Genomic DNA, 15,554 nt, shown 5'->3' on the forward strand with positions numbered 1-15,554 from the left:
CCTGTTACACAAGTATACGTTATATATGAAGTTATCAATTTACACAGGTATTATTGAAAAATTGATCAATAAATTTCCTAAGCAGAGGATTTACAATTTTCACTGTCTGTTTAAAGGTAGAATTATCACATACTCTGATATTCTGTTCAGCTGAACAGGGACTTATCACTATCATTCTAAGCAGGTGCCCCTAAAAATCTAGGCAGGATACTAAGTCATGCTCATCTTGAGAGCCTTCAAAAACTTGCTGGAGAGAGTAGCTAAGAATATAGACCAAGATATGATATGGTTGTTAAACTGACAATAGCTTTTGTCTACAGAACAGGGAGCAGGTGATTCACCCTCCTACCTGCACCCTAAGGGCCAAAAACCCCTCTAGATTAGGTTTCCAGATAGCCATGAGCCTGCAGGTATGAGGAAATGATAAGAAAGTCTTGACCTTGGATTTAAGCCATAGCTAGTTTGATCAACAGCAGTAGGGAAAGAACACGACAGCATTACAGATGGGTTGACTTAACCAAGGCAGCCACAGCCCTGAGTTGGAAAGATCTGAGGAGGTCTTGTAAATAGCAAGATCCTTCAGAGGTCTTTCATTCAAAAGGTGACCATAAATTGGAGCCACAACAGCTGTCTGATCAAAGGCATGTACTAGAAAGGTAAAGCTGAAAGTAGATCTCTAACAAAGGATTCCACAATGTGTGTGTATATATTACTGATTTTTGAAGAATTATACTATTGAATATCTTGATCTGGATGTCATAATGGGCAGTAAAAGTACCTTAGAATAGTTGGAAGATTTCAGTGGCTACAGAAGATCATAGAGAAGAGTAACTAGTAAAGAATATGAGAAGTGGGAACAGTTTTGTTGCCGTACTAAAAGCCCTCCAGATTTTTAGATTACAGCTCTCAAAGGCATTGATCATGATTATCATTCACCATACTTGGATGCTGCTGATGGGAACAGTAGTCCAAAATACCTAAAGGGCCAAATGTTTTCCATCCTTGTATTAAATGTTTTGAACTTTGTGAATCAGAGTACAGGAAAAAGAAGGGGGAAAGAGCTACTAGTTATGTTTAGGTACTGAGGCATAATGTACATGACATTAAGTAATCTTAAAAATTAACAAAAACATTTTTATTTGATTTATATCCTATTGATTTATATTTATTCCTGATATGGGAAATCAAACTTTTCACAATTTAAGTGAAAACAGAATGATTAAGGGGCTATACAGATGGGCAGCATGTAGCCGCCTCTTTAATGGCCGGATTGGGGCTGCGGCAACCTCATTTTTTTTTAAAGGTAAAAGCCTTTTGTTGCTGTTTTTTTAAAAAATTTATTTCCATAAACAAATACATCTCTACATTCTATTACATTCTATTACATTCTATTACCTTTTTGACACATTATTTTATATACCCCTCAATGCTCCCCTTCCCCAGAGCCATTTCCATCCTTATATTCCATCCAAAATTTCAGTTCGTCTTCTGGAGGTAATCTTCCATCTTCTTTTCTCAACACTTTCTCGACAAATTCTTTCCAAATCCCCTCAAAGTCATTTCTTTTCCATAATCCTTTCTTTACTTTCAGTTTACATGTCAATTTATCATTAATAGCTAATCTCCATACCTCTTTGTACCAATCCTCCACTTCTACATCCATTTTCGTTTTCCAACACCTTGCTATTATTAATCTCGCTGCTGTAAGCAAATTTGTTACCAAATCTTTTTCTTCTTTTTTCCATTTCTCTGAGTTATATAATGATAACAAAACTATATTCGGTCTGCTATCTATTTTTATATTCATAACATTTTCTATTTCTAATAGCACCTTTTCCCAAAAATGTTGTACATATTTACATTGCCACCACATGTGCATATATGACCCTACTTCTTGACAGCCTCTCCAACAATTTCTTGAATTATTCTTATTAATATTATGTAATCTCACTGGAGTCAGGTACCATTTCCAAATCAACTTGTAATAGTTTTCTTTTGTCCAAACCGATAATTTTTTCAAGTGTCTTTGTTCCCAAATTCCATTCCATTCCTTGTCATTTATTTTACATCCTAATTCTTCTTCCCATAATCCCTTTAAAGTTTTCCCTTTTATTTTTCCTCCTTTATTCTCCATCAACATTTTGTAAATTTTACTAGTAATTCCTTTTATGTTCTCATTTTCTTCCATTTCTCTTCCTTTCTGAACTATTTGTTCAAATTGCATATACTTTTTCTTTTCTACATTCCTTTTCCTCCAATTTATAATCCATTTTTCTATTTGTATATAGTGAAACCATGAAACTTTTATTCCCATAAGTTTTTCTTTTATGTTTCCTTTGTCTGTTCTTACATCTATCCAATCTTCTATTCTGTCTATTTTCCTTTCCTTTAGCTCTTTATCTAACAATCCTCTCAAATTCTTTGGGAATTTCTTTTCCATTAATATTGGTGTTATTATTGAATCTTCATTCATTAATTCTTTTTTATGTTTATACCATATTTCTATTATATTTTTCATTAGTGGGTTTCCAATAATTTTTATTTATTTCTTTATAAAGTCCTTAAAAAGATATTCCATATTCTCATATCTACTTCCTCTGTATCTACTTCTAACCATTCTAAATCTCTCCCATCCAACATACCTTCTATCACACATCTCAATTGATTAGCCTCATAATATCCTCTTATATTGGGAAGGCCTAACCCTCCCTCTCTTTGTGTTTTATACCAAAATTGTTTATTTAATCTTGTTCTTTTCCCTCCATTACAGAATGTATTTATTAACTGTTGCCAGGTTTCTGACACTTTTAATGATATCATTCTAAATAAAAAAATTTAATTTTGGCAATATTTTCATCTTAATTAATGCAATTCTTCCAAACCAGGATAATTGGATTTTTTTATATTCTTCCAATTTTTTCTCCACTTCTTTCCTTAACACTACCAAATTCTTATCTTCCATTTCCTTTAAATCTTTCGTTATATTTATTCCTAAATATTTTATATTGCTTCTTAATCTTATCTCTAAACTTTTTTGTTTTAGAAACTCAGATTCCTCTTTTTTTGTATAATTAAATATCATCATTTCTGATTTATTCCAATTAATCTGTAACCCTGTCATTTCTCCAAATAACTTTAAATGTTCTTTTATTTTTCCCAATCTATCCACTAAATTTTTAATAGTTAATAGTGTGTCATCGGCAAATAAACTAATTTTATGCTTTTGTTTAAATCCTATTCCTTCTAAACTATTATCATTTCTTATAACATTCGCTAATAACTCTATGACCATTGCAAATAATATTGGTGATAGTGGGCACCCTTGCCTTGTACCTCTTGTCACTCTTATTTCACTTGTTATCCCATCATTTACCATTACTTTTACTGAATTATCAAGATAGAATTGGTCTATTAATCCTCTTATTCTATCCCCTATTCCAAATCTTTTCATAATTATTTTTAATGTTGGCCATCCCACACAATCAAATGCTTTAAATATGTCTAATGGCTGCAGCAACCTCATGCCGCAGCCCTGATCCAGCCTGCGGAGAGCACAAAAAGGAGCTTCTTTTTGAATCCTCCAAGGGGCACTATAGCTGTGGCGGTGCGGCTTTATGACACTCCTTTGGTGCTGCATTGTGTAGATGCCACGCCATGATGGTGCACGCCAAAATGGCACCCTCTGAGTGGGGTTAGGGTTTCCAATGTGTGGATGCTGCACCCTGGCTCCATGCACAGGCAGCACAAAGTGCCGGTCTGTCTAAAATAGTATGTTTTTAAAAAGTTTTAAATCCATTAAGGGATTTATTAAAACATAAATAGCATAACAGCAAAAACATTAAAACATATTATGTATAAAAATAATTAAATAAAAGTGAAGTCGAAGGCTTTTATGGCCGGCATTCATAGTTTTTGTAGATTTTTTGGGGCTCTGTGGCCATGTTCTAGAAGACTTTCTTCCTAACATTTTGCCAGCATCTGTGGCTGGCATATTCAGAGAATGCTTTGCCTGGAAAAAGTTGGAGATACACACACACACACACACACACACACACACACACACACACACTGTGTGAGCCTGGGAATGCAGGAGTGATTTGCATGTGTATTGTTCTGTTGCTGATGGCAGGCCTCAGGCTTGGAGGCGAATGCAAAAGAGGATTAGTGTCTGCTAATTGATGATCATTATCTGCTGGGAAAGCCTCTGACTCTGAGTGCTTTCCCATTTGCATTTGCTGAGTCCTCATTTTGCTATTTGTCAGGACTGGTAGCCAAATTTTGTTCACTTTAAGGGTTTCTTCTTTCCGGTTGAAATTATCCAGATGTTTGTGGATTTCAATGGCTTCCCTGTGCATCCTGACATGGTAGTGGTTGGCATGGTCCAGAATTTCCGTGTTTTCAAACAGTAATTTATGCCCAGGATGGTTTATAACGTGTTCTGCTACTGCTGATTTTTCTGGCTGGCCCAGTCTGCAGTGTCTCTCATGTTCCTTGATTCTTGTTTGCACACTGTGTTTGGTGGTCCCTATGTACGCAGCTGCATAGTATGCGGTAAACTCCTGTGGCTGTGAGAGGGTCTCTCTGGTCCTTGGCTGAGAGAAGCATTTGCTGGATTTTCTTCGTGGGCTTGTATTTGAAGGTTGTGCTTCCTCACCACTTTGCCTATTCTCTCTGTGACTCCTTTGATGTATGGTAAAAATACCTTCCCTTTTGGTGGCTGCTTGTCTTCACTTCTCTGGGTTTTCCTGGGCCTGGCAGACCTTCTGATGTCTGAGCTGGAATAACCATTAGCCTGTAGAGCCCGGTCCAAGTGCTTCAGTTCATCTTCCAAGAAGTGGGGTTCACAGATGCGTTTTTTCCCAGTCTACCAGTGTTTTGATTGTGCTTCTTTTTTGTCCTGGGTGATGGTTGGAGTTCTTGTGCAGGTATCTGTCTGTATGTGTGGGTTTTTGGTATACTGTGTAACCCAAACGTTGGTTCTGTTTGCGGATGACTAGGACATCCAAGAATGGCAGTGTTCTTTCCTTTTCTTTTTCCATAGTGAATTGGATGTTGGGGTGGATGTTGTTCACATGGTTCAGGAATACAGCCAGGTCTTCTTCTCCATGGCTCCAGATGGTGAAAGTGTCATCCACATATCGGAACCAAGTTGTGGGTTTTTCGGAGCTGTTTCTAGGGCTTGCTTTTCAAAGTGTTCCATGTAAAAGTTTGCTATCACAGGGCTTAGAGGGCTTCCCATTGCTACCATTGTTCGTAGAATCCATTGTCCCACAATGATATTGAAAATAACTTGAATAAATAGAAGAATGTGCAGAGGGGTTCAGTTTATGTTCAGATTATACATGTCCACATCCTCCATCGTCTTTCAGTAGGGATGGAGAATATTCAGTCCTCCAAGTATTATTGGATTTCATCATCCCATCAACCCTAGCATAGCTGGTTAGGAGTGAGGGATGCTGACAGTGCCAGTCTTCTGGAGAGCTTATAAATTACCCACCACTGCCCTAATGACTTAGATTTTTTGGAAGGTGTGTCTGTTTATTATGTATAAGAAAGTGTTAACTATGAATGAAGTGGGTATAAATCAGTAGGGACTGTGAAAGAATCTAGCAACTTCTGTAACTCCTGAATGATTTATAAAATACAAAGTGAATTTTGTTTCACGGTGTTCCATTATATTTATTTATTTATTGTACTTGTATCTTGCCTTTTTCTCAAAATGGCATCCAAGGCAGCTTACAATACAGTCCGTCCTCGCCTTACGCGGGGATCCGTTCCGGATCCCTCCGCGTAAGGCGAATTCCGCCTATGCTCGAGCCCCATTGGAAACAATGGGGCTCATGCGCGGCGGCGTGGGGCGCAACGGGTGCGCGCGCCCATTCAATTGAATGGGACGTGCCGCCCCTTCCACCCCGCGGCTTGAGTGCGTATGCTCAAGGCCGCGTATGGTGCGCCCGCGTATGGTGCAGGCGCGCTATAATAGAAAACATCCCCAAAAGCTAAAACACTGGTGACAAAACTTAAAAGAGAATCAAATATCAATATTATTAAAAACAAGGAGCCAGCATGGAGTAGTCGTTTGAACACTGGACGACGACTCTGGAGATCAGGGTTTAAATATCTGCTCAGCCATGGAACCTTGGGTGACCTTGGGCAAGTCATACACTCTCAGCTTTAGAAAACCCCTTGATAGGTTTGCCTTAGGATCACCATAAGAAAAAATGAATTAGAAGCACACAGCAACAACAGCAGTTATTAAAACACAGTCAAAACAGTTTAAAACATGTTTGTACCATAGTTTCATTAAAAGATTACGGTATGTTTTTTAAAAAAAATACAGCATACCACATTACATGCACAATATAACTCCATAATTATCTTTAAATTAGCTGTTTATCTTTAGCTGTTTATATTTAAATTAGCTGTTCATCTTCTGCATTTTTATGTGGAGTTATTAATTGTATCTGGTATTTGGGGCAGAAAGTTCCTGAGAACAAAACAAAACTCTTGTTATAAAATGGCACAGGCTGAAAGTTAATGGGACTTTTCGGATATTCATAAGGCCTGTCCAGACAGGCCAAAATAAAGCTGCTTCGGGTCACTTTGGAGGTATGCTGTTTAAATGATGCATGCATCCTAAGAGTCCAGAAGCCGCGCCAAAGCCATGCTCCAGTCCTTAGGACTGGAGCATAGCTTTGGAGCAGTTTCCATACTCTTAGGACACACGCATCATGTAAACTGCATACCTCCAAAGCAGGGGTCGGCAACCTGCGGCCCGCAGGCCGGATCCGGCCCGCCAAGGCCTTCCCGCCGGCCCCTGCGCAGTCCTGCTGCCAATTTCCCCCATTTCCGCGCCGCTCCGGCCGCCATTTTGTTTTTCAAAATGGTGGCCGAAGTCTCGCGTGACCTCAGGATGGCAAAGGTCATGCGAGACTTCGGCCGCCATTTTGAAAAACAAAATGGCAGCGCCCATCTAGGAGGCCCGGTGCAGCCCCTGGAGCACTCCAACAGGGCTCCAGGGGCTGCAGTGGGCCTGCATCGGGCTCCACCTTGCCCTCTGCCCTCCTCCTCCTCCTCCCTATGAATAGAAGAGCAGGGAAAGGAGGAGGAGGAAGAAGGAGGAGCCAGCCGGCCAGCAAGAGCAAGAGCAAGCCAGAGAGAGGTTGGTTGATTCATTAGGGGAGGGGGTTAGCCTTCTATTCTGAATTACATTTTAGTAGTTTCCATGCTAGTAACTTGTTAGTATTATTATTATTTACTTGCCCTTGGTGTTCTCTTTGCAAAAACTACTCTCAGCTCTTTGTGCTTTTCTGGGTTGAGACAGTGGTGCATGCTTTCTCCCTTCTATTCTGAATTGCATTTTAGTAGTTTCCATGCTAGTAACTTGTTAGTATTATTATTATTTACTTGCCCTTGGTGTTCTCTTTGCAAAAACTACTCTCAGCTCCTTGTGCTTTTCTGGGTTGAGACAGTGGTGCATGCTTTCTCCCTTCTATTCTGAATTGCATTTTAGTAGTTTCCATGCTAGTAACTGTTAGTGTTATTATTATTATCACTCCGGGGGCGGAGCATGCGGCCCCGCCCCTGGAGGGTGGAAGCTCCACCCCCAGCACATGGCCCCGCCCCCAGAGGGTGGAAGCTCCACCCCACTGCTTCGCCCCCCCAGTTGTCCGAGGGACAGCAACCCGGCCCCCGGCTCAAAAAGGTTGCCTGCCCCTGCTCCAAAGTGACCCAAAGCAGCTTTATTTTGGCCTGTCTGTATGGGGCCATTGTGTATCAAGTTAGTTGCAGGAATAAGCACACTACAGGTTTGGTTTCTTTCCTGGTTTCTTTTAGAGATGAAAGTATGTCAAGATATAGGTAGAAAAATTATAAATTAATGAGGATTCCAAGGATTCCTCTTACCCAGTGAACTTTCAATAATTTCTGTAAAAGTCTCAGATATGTTGGCCAATCCGAGAAGTCCTTTCTTTACTCTTAGTTTTGTTTACCCTCAGTGATGTCATTAGTAGTTAAATCTGGCTCTGTAGCACACAACCCTTTGATCATTTATCCAGTTCCCCAACCCTCTCAATCTCCTTAATAAAAAATGCACCTTGAAATGAGAACCCTGCATCTGAAGCGTCCAGGTATGGAGTAAAGCAAGGCACAAGGGATCTCTACCCTTCTTGTGGCCAGATAAAACATTTTATGAAAATTGGAAGTCGACAAATGGTGATTTCCAGTTTTGTCAGAAAGGGCTGGTGTAGCCCAGGGAAGTTGGAGGGTGGTGGTCCTTGGGTCCTCTACAGCTACCCACTCATTTTATATAGTGTCAAGGCATCAGTCCATTTACTATATATCTATGCATCTTGGTAATGTGGCAATACCAATTATAAGGCAAAAAGTAGTACTGAATTAGCACCAGTTTGGACAATAAGGAAGAATGAATGAGATTGGGAGCTAAAAGAGTTAACATGTAGGGAATTTAGGGTATGTTTCCAACCATCTGAGAGCTACTACATACTACAATTTGACACAAATTGCAAGAGCAGAACATGCAGCAGAGCCCTAATGGCAAAGCATAGTTAACTGTTATTCTTTCCCTAACCCTAACTAAAAGAAATAATTATTCTTCATCAGATGTATTATTAGGCATCATTATAAATGCCATCAATCATCTCTATAAAGGGTTCTCTTGAAGAAATGGTGCTTATTAAACCATGGCACCTGCAATAGTGATTAAAGAGTAGCTATGCTGATAAGTTCAGTTGTCTTGACAGTTGGTGCTTAGACTGATGATGTAATAAGCATCACTGTGGAGTTCTGAGCTTAAATCTTCTGCAAAATAGTTCTGTGAGAGGTCCACCATGCATTTTTATATTCATAGTCATTTATATGATATAAAATGTTTATTGACATATGATTTCAGCATTTGATATTTCATAATGTGAACTTTGAATATCCCATCAGACCTTGTTTATAAAAGAAGACTCCAGGTGATGAAAAGCAAATTGCACCTTAAAACTACATGCTAAGGTACTTATTCACTAAAAATACTCTCCCAGCTACAATGATTTTAAAATTTCATAATTATATGAATGTTCAAAACTCATAATGTAGCTAATAACAGATTATCCCAACTAAATAAATAATTTTGCAACACTTAACAAATCATTTTCCAGGGCTGCCTTGTGTAAAATACTTCTTTTTTTTAATGCTCAAGGCGAGGGACTCCAGAACTTTTTTAAAGTTGGAGCAGGACTGAATATTGGCAAGCAGATTGCTATTAATTGTGCTTATGTGCAGGTACTTGTAGGATGGGGAAATTATTTCCCCCATCCATTATAATCCAGACATCTCTAAATACAAAGATTCTTACAAGCACAGTGTATACTTATAAGCGCTCCCCATGTGTTAAGTGTAGCTTAGTACCAATGAGTATGCATGGAATAGATTATAGGGAGCCTTTATTATTCCTGAGTGGGCTCAAAAATAATAGCTGCTTTAGTTTTTCTTAGTACTCCATCATTTAGTACACGTATGCTTGTTAATTTTTGAGGAGGCTTAACTACATACAGTAGGAGCCTCAATGGTCCAATTATGCCAGATAATGGGGTGGGGGTGGGAATCTCAGCTTTCCAAGACTAGTTTTGGGGAGGGGTCTCTCATTTTGAGGTTCTTGCTCAAGGCGAATCACAATATGTTAAACATAAAACTGTAAAGCAGCAAAATAAATGTCCATTCAAGACCCTTCAGCCTTCAAAGATTTTCTGAAAAGATAGGTTTTACATCCCTTACTAAAGTACATCCAAGTATTCTCCACTGAACAGTGTTCCACAATCCTGGAGAATGTTACTGTAAAGGTGGTGGTGAGGGGGACATGTGGTCCCCACCAGCAGTGTCAGTGTCTCCTTAGACTCTTGGGGGAATTATTAGCTCAATGGAGGCCTGAAAGAAGTTGGTAACTATGGGGTTTTTTCCACCTATGTATACCAGTACTCACTCCTTCATAATTCCAGTATTAAGGAATAAGAGAGTTTTATAATTGTGCTTGCAAACACATAAAATCAATCTCAAAAACTTTAAGAATCATACAAGGCTAACAAAAATATAAGTGTAGAGGTTGCATAGCGAGAAATCAGAAATTAGATGGGGTGATAATCACCAGTCCTGAAGATAGGGGTCCACAGAAGATGGTGAGTAGCTCAGACAGTGTCTGAGGGTGACACAATAAGTGAGAGAAATCTTATGTGAACACATGGTCCATGAGCAAACTGTGAGCACATGAGGCTAGAGCTGGGGCTGATATTTATATACAATTTAATAGCCTTGAGGGGTGCTTGATGGTGTAACAAAGCCTCAATGGGTTTCCCATGGAATTGAGAAAAGGGCTCCGGAATGGCTGATGTCTTTAACACTAGAGTGTCAAAACTTTGATAGGATTTGAGACAACACCTGGATAGCTTGACAGGAAAGGTGAATAGGGACACAGCCTGGGATGACGTGTAGGTATGGTCGTTAACTGCTTTGTGATGGCACTTGCTTAGTCTCTGTTTTAGGAAGATATGTGGTAAGTAGCAAACCCATTTAACTTTTAGTTTAGTTTAGTACATGTCTTCAGGTCAGTATGACCCCTCACCTAGTTTCCAATGGCCATTGTGACCTCTCCATAACTTGTCTAACACTAGTGTGAGGTGTGTGTGTAGGGTATGCTAACAAGAACGCCAATAAAAAAGATCTGCTTTTTATAGTGACTGAATTTCCTTCAAAGATGGATACCTGAAGCATGTCTTAATTGCAAGATAGGAAATCAGAGAGGTGTCATTGTGGCTAGGAGGATGTATTGTACAGTTCAGAAGATACAATATAGGAATAGCAGATCAGTCACTATCTGGTTCTTGGCAGTCTTCATGAATCTGTTTTATTAGGTTTCCATGTTAATTCCATATTTTTATATTCAAACAAGTATTTCAACATACTTTCTCACAAAATAGACATTTCTAAATGTGCTTTAGCCTAAAATACACATTTTTGTATGCGGGTTGGTATGTTTTTGAGCCAAGAACTACATCTGAAAAGTACAAGATCCAAGGGATAAGTTCATTTAATCTACACATTAGTCCTGAAGGAGCAGACTTTGCAAGAACAAAGTCCTCAAATATCCATACATCTCTATAGGAATTGGAAACAAATTGACATTATTATTATTATTATTATTATTATTATTATATAGTGCTGTAGATTTGCACAGCACTGTACATAAAAACAACAAATATAAAAGAGTAAATATTCTGGTACATTCAGTGAGAATGTACCAGAATATTAAGCCCAGTCACTTGGTTCAGTGTAGGCAGTAGATGATTAACATTTTGCAGTGGTGTCTTATCCAGCCCTAACTGGAGATGCCAAGAAATGAAGCTGAGGCTGTTTATTTCCAAAGCTTATGTATTGAGCTAATGTCTCCTCCTTATAGTTGACAGGAAACACTATTTGTGTTTGTGTGTATGTACCTTCAAGTCATTTGCTGACTAATGGCAAACTCAACAATTTCATAGGGTTTTCTTATTCAGAGATAATTTTGCCAGTTCCTTCCTCTGACAGATAGCCTACAGCAACCTGGTATTTGTTGGCATTTTCCCATCCAGGTACTAATACTTTTTACTATTTATTTAATAGTGTTTACTGTGGCTGGACATTTGTCATTATTGCTGATAGTTGGCATTTATATCCTTTGATACTTGATGGTTGATATCTTTAAAAATTATTTGATAAATATCTAATACTGTCAGTATGCATATTTTGGAAGGAACCTGAAAACATTTTCATAATCAGAACACCAATAGTTATCACCCCTACCCCTGGCGTTAATGTATGTGTGTGTATGTGTATTTTAAAGCTTATATGTTCTGCCTGTATGCATTTGGGAAGGTGGGCTGCATATCTCCATAAATAAGGGTATGCAAGTGTGTATTTCACCATAGTTTCAAGACTATAAAACCTAGATACCTGAACTTTGGCATGCACACTAAGGGAACCCTAATAGCATGGACCCTGGGGATATCTGGTTTTAAAAGCTGATCAATCAATCAATCAATCACTGACAGATGTCCCTAAGCACCTGACACACGCACTTGACAATTCTTCCATAGTAGCTTCACATGGGCCAAAGGTATGGTGGGGAAAAGAACATGTGGCCTGCAAATTCTGAAAGAGAGAGAGATTCCTCCTCTCTGGTAAAGAGATGAAGAGGGAAGTAAGTAGAATGAAAGTTAAACAAACAATCCTAATGAAGAAGAGAAAAACAGCGAGAAAGAATAGAGGATGGGGAAAAATAGAGATGGAAGAAGGAAAGAGAGAATGACAGGATGGGGAGTCAGGGCTAGGGGGTTCCTAAGCCATGTGGCGTGGGAGCTTCTGCTAGTTCTTTATCTAAAAATCCCCAAAGATTTTTCTTTGTGATTACTGTGAGAACAACAGAGCACAGAGAATTGACATAAATATGCACTTTGGGGGAAAAAAAGGTGGAATATGTTGAGAATTTGTTTAGAAAATGAAAACATACAAAATGAGAAAGTACTCCAGAGTCAGTCGTTAAAAGGTCAAGACAAATAGTTGCTTGGTGACAGAATTACAGATATTAAAATCCATGTTTCAGTATAGAGAAAGCAGCACATTGCAAAATTGTTTTACTTTACAGAGTATTGGAGCCTGTTCATATGCTTTCTTGGATATAATATTATAAAGGGGGGCATCTCTTTTTTTTGGACACATATACCGGTAGGTTCTTTATCATTTTAATACGCAACATTATTTTGTCTAAATGCATGCTAATAATGATGATAATGAACTATAGTTGAATAAAAGCTATGTTTCAAGACTGGATCTTGAAACATACAGCTGAGTACGCCGTGATTGTGGACAGAGATTGTTTAGAGTGATGCAGCAGGAATCAGCATTTACTCCATACCAGGAAAATGCCAAACTAAAACTGGACTTGCAAATCTGACTTTGCTGGGCACCAGAGTTCTGCCTTTTTAAAAAAGAAAACATGTCAGGATTACTAATCCTCTGATGATGTGGACCATCATTTTACATACAAGAGGAAAAGGATGTAAAGAGGCAGCTAATCACAGATGTGATGTCAATACACTGGGCCCTTGGTATCCATGGAAGTTTTGTTCCTGGAAGGCCCTGGCGGATACCAAAAATGTGAATGCAAAGTCGGTATTTAAAATGTTAAATTATCTGCAATCAGCTGCAGCCAGGCCGAGAAGCGGCCCCAAAGCAATACTCCTTCTGTCTTGTGAGTCTTGTCATCCCAAGTAGCTTCGCTACTATACCTTAACTTTTACTGAGTTGCCATTGAACCAGCTGTGCCATTGTAGTACCTGCCATTTCTCCCAAGGGTGTTGTAGAAGAACAGGATTAATGGCAGTGGGCCATCATCAGAGTACCCACCAGTTTATCAGAGCACCTGCTATCTGGCTTGGTGGAAGGTTTTGTTTCTTTGTTTTTTGTTCATTGCATGTTCAGGAGAGAAGGTCTCTTCTAATTCCATTTAGCTGTTGCAGTGAGCATAAGTAATGAGTAAAAATCCATGTAAACTTAGTATTTCTTAGTAACTAGGTTTCATATAAAGCCTAAGACGGTTGTTTTGAATACTGTACTTTGCTTTTCTTGAAGGAATGGAGACTGAATTGTGCAGTACAAGGTTTGAGTGTTCAATAAAACATAGTTCATTAGGAGAGGAAGAATCAGTGTTGTGTGCAGTCCAGCTGACTTTTCTGACAGGTTCTCTAAATTAACTCAATCCATTTAGAATTTAAAAGGCTACATCTAACACAGGCTCATTAGATTTTTCTTCAAAAGTTTGTCACTTTATGCCATACGTAATGATTCCAGTTATTTGATCTTTAAGTGTGCCTTTGCTGTTCAGAGAGAATAGAAAATCATGGTTAATTCTCTTCCCCTACATTTCCTGTAAATAGCCAATGACATATATTCTTTAAGGACAAAGATTTTATTAAGGGCCATGCTTTTCAAAGATTTCCTTTAGCAGTGGTGTGACTTGGCTGCTAAGGAATTTAAACTGAATGGCAGTCAAGGCACCAGATCACTTCTGACGAGGCAATCCTAAATGTGCATACTTGTATGTAACACAGAGGGACATACTTCTAGGTAGATGTAGATAGTATTGCACATCAAGACCTGGTCAGATCACATTTCTCTTCAGTGTGGGAATATGTGGTGAAACTTGTTTGCCAACTATGAGTTTGAAGTGTGGGTTGAAAGACCCAACAAATTGGCAATTAGAGAGAGATTTGACAAATTGAGAGAGAGAATAGGTCTAACTTATTAAAGCTCAAAGTTCTGTGCTGATCCTGTTACTTTTGAGTGTGCAATGCTTTTGAGCTGGCACCACCTGGTATTTTTATTTCAGCCTGCTCAATCTATATATGGTAAATTTATAAACACCAGAACTCTTTCAAGAAACTGAACCTGCCTGGAAACCTCTTACTGGTCAAGGAATGTGTGTGTGCATGTGCACATGAGCATGCATGCAAAAATTATAATTGCAATATATATAATTGCAATATAGCATGCTTCATTCATCTGTTAATGGTTACACCAGCTCCACTGGCTGCCACTAAGTTTCTGAGCATTATTCAGAATGATGACTGTGCTCTGTACAGTTCTGCTCCAGACTGTCTGAAAGTCTATATCTGACTATATTAGCATGCCTGGTTTCTAAGATCTTTGGGAGAAGCACTTTCCTCAGTTCTACCAACTTCAGAGGGACATTTGGGAGGAACATGAGATGGTTTACTCTATGGCTGCTCGTTGTCTCTGGAACTCACTTTCCAATGAAACTATGTTAGCTCCCTCTTTCCTGACCTTTAATCATGAGGACATTTCTATACCAGCAGGCATTTGGAAATGGAATATTTTGAATGAAGAATTTCCTGCTTTAATACTGTGCTGTTTTTAACCTGTGTATTTACATTAATATTTTATATGGTTTTGGTTCTATAGACAGTTGTATATTATTTTATTCTTAACCTTTTTATATATGTTTAGCTAATTGTGGTTTTACTTGTATTTCTTTTTATTCTGTAACCCACCATCCCCCACTTTTGGGCAAAAGACAGGATATAAATAAACTGTTTGACTGATTGATAAATTATGAAATGGAGCCATAAGAATTTAGAATAGGGACTCAAGCTTTTTTTCTTTCTGGGTGGTGGGTTTATTTCTGTGACTTTGTCTTGCTGGAGGAAATGGACCTTTTATTTCATATGGAATAGCATATTTCACACTTTTATATGTTTTTGTAATTGCCAGGTTTTAGGGCTTGTTCAAAACATGAGCATTTTCCAGTGTCCTAAATGCAAACATGAAACCCATATTTTTGGAGCTGATGGCGTGAAAAACCTGGCCAGTGATCTTGGTCTGGATATTTTGGGTAAGAAAACAGAAATTTTAAAATCTTTATTTTGATAAGATAGGATTATATCTCACTTTTTTCTGAATTGGTTATTTGCTTTTTAGTCCCATTAAAATAAACAGATGTC

At 38.6% G+C, this 15,554-nt stretch overlaps 1 protein-coding gene across 3 annotated transcripts in view; it reads left to right on the forward strand.

Moving 5' to 3' along the window:
• NUBPL (NUBP iron-sulfur cluster assembly factor, mitochondrial) overlaps positions 1–15,554 on the forward strand; it is an 86,003-nt gene that overhangs the window by 58,008 nt on the left and 12,441 nt on the right. For all 3 annotated transcript variants that reach the window (XM_089523547.1, XM_089523549.1, XM_089523548.1), the window contains exon 9: positions 15,325–15,445. In XM_089523547.1, the coding sequence (XP_089379673.1) occupies positions 15,325–15,445 (121 nt within the window). The remainder of the gene's footprint in view (positions 1–15,324; positions 15,446–15,554) is intronic.

This window comes from Sceloporus occidentalis, unplaced genomic scaffold (genome assembly GCF_023333645.1).
Source record: "Sceloporus occidentalis isolate IW3139 unplaced genomic scaffold, rSceOcc1.0.p SCAF_4, whole genome shotgun sequence".
NCBI classification, from domain to species: Eukaryota; Metazoa; Chordata; class Lepidosauria; order Squamata; family Phrynosomatidae; genus Sceloporus; species Sceloporus occidentalis.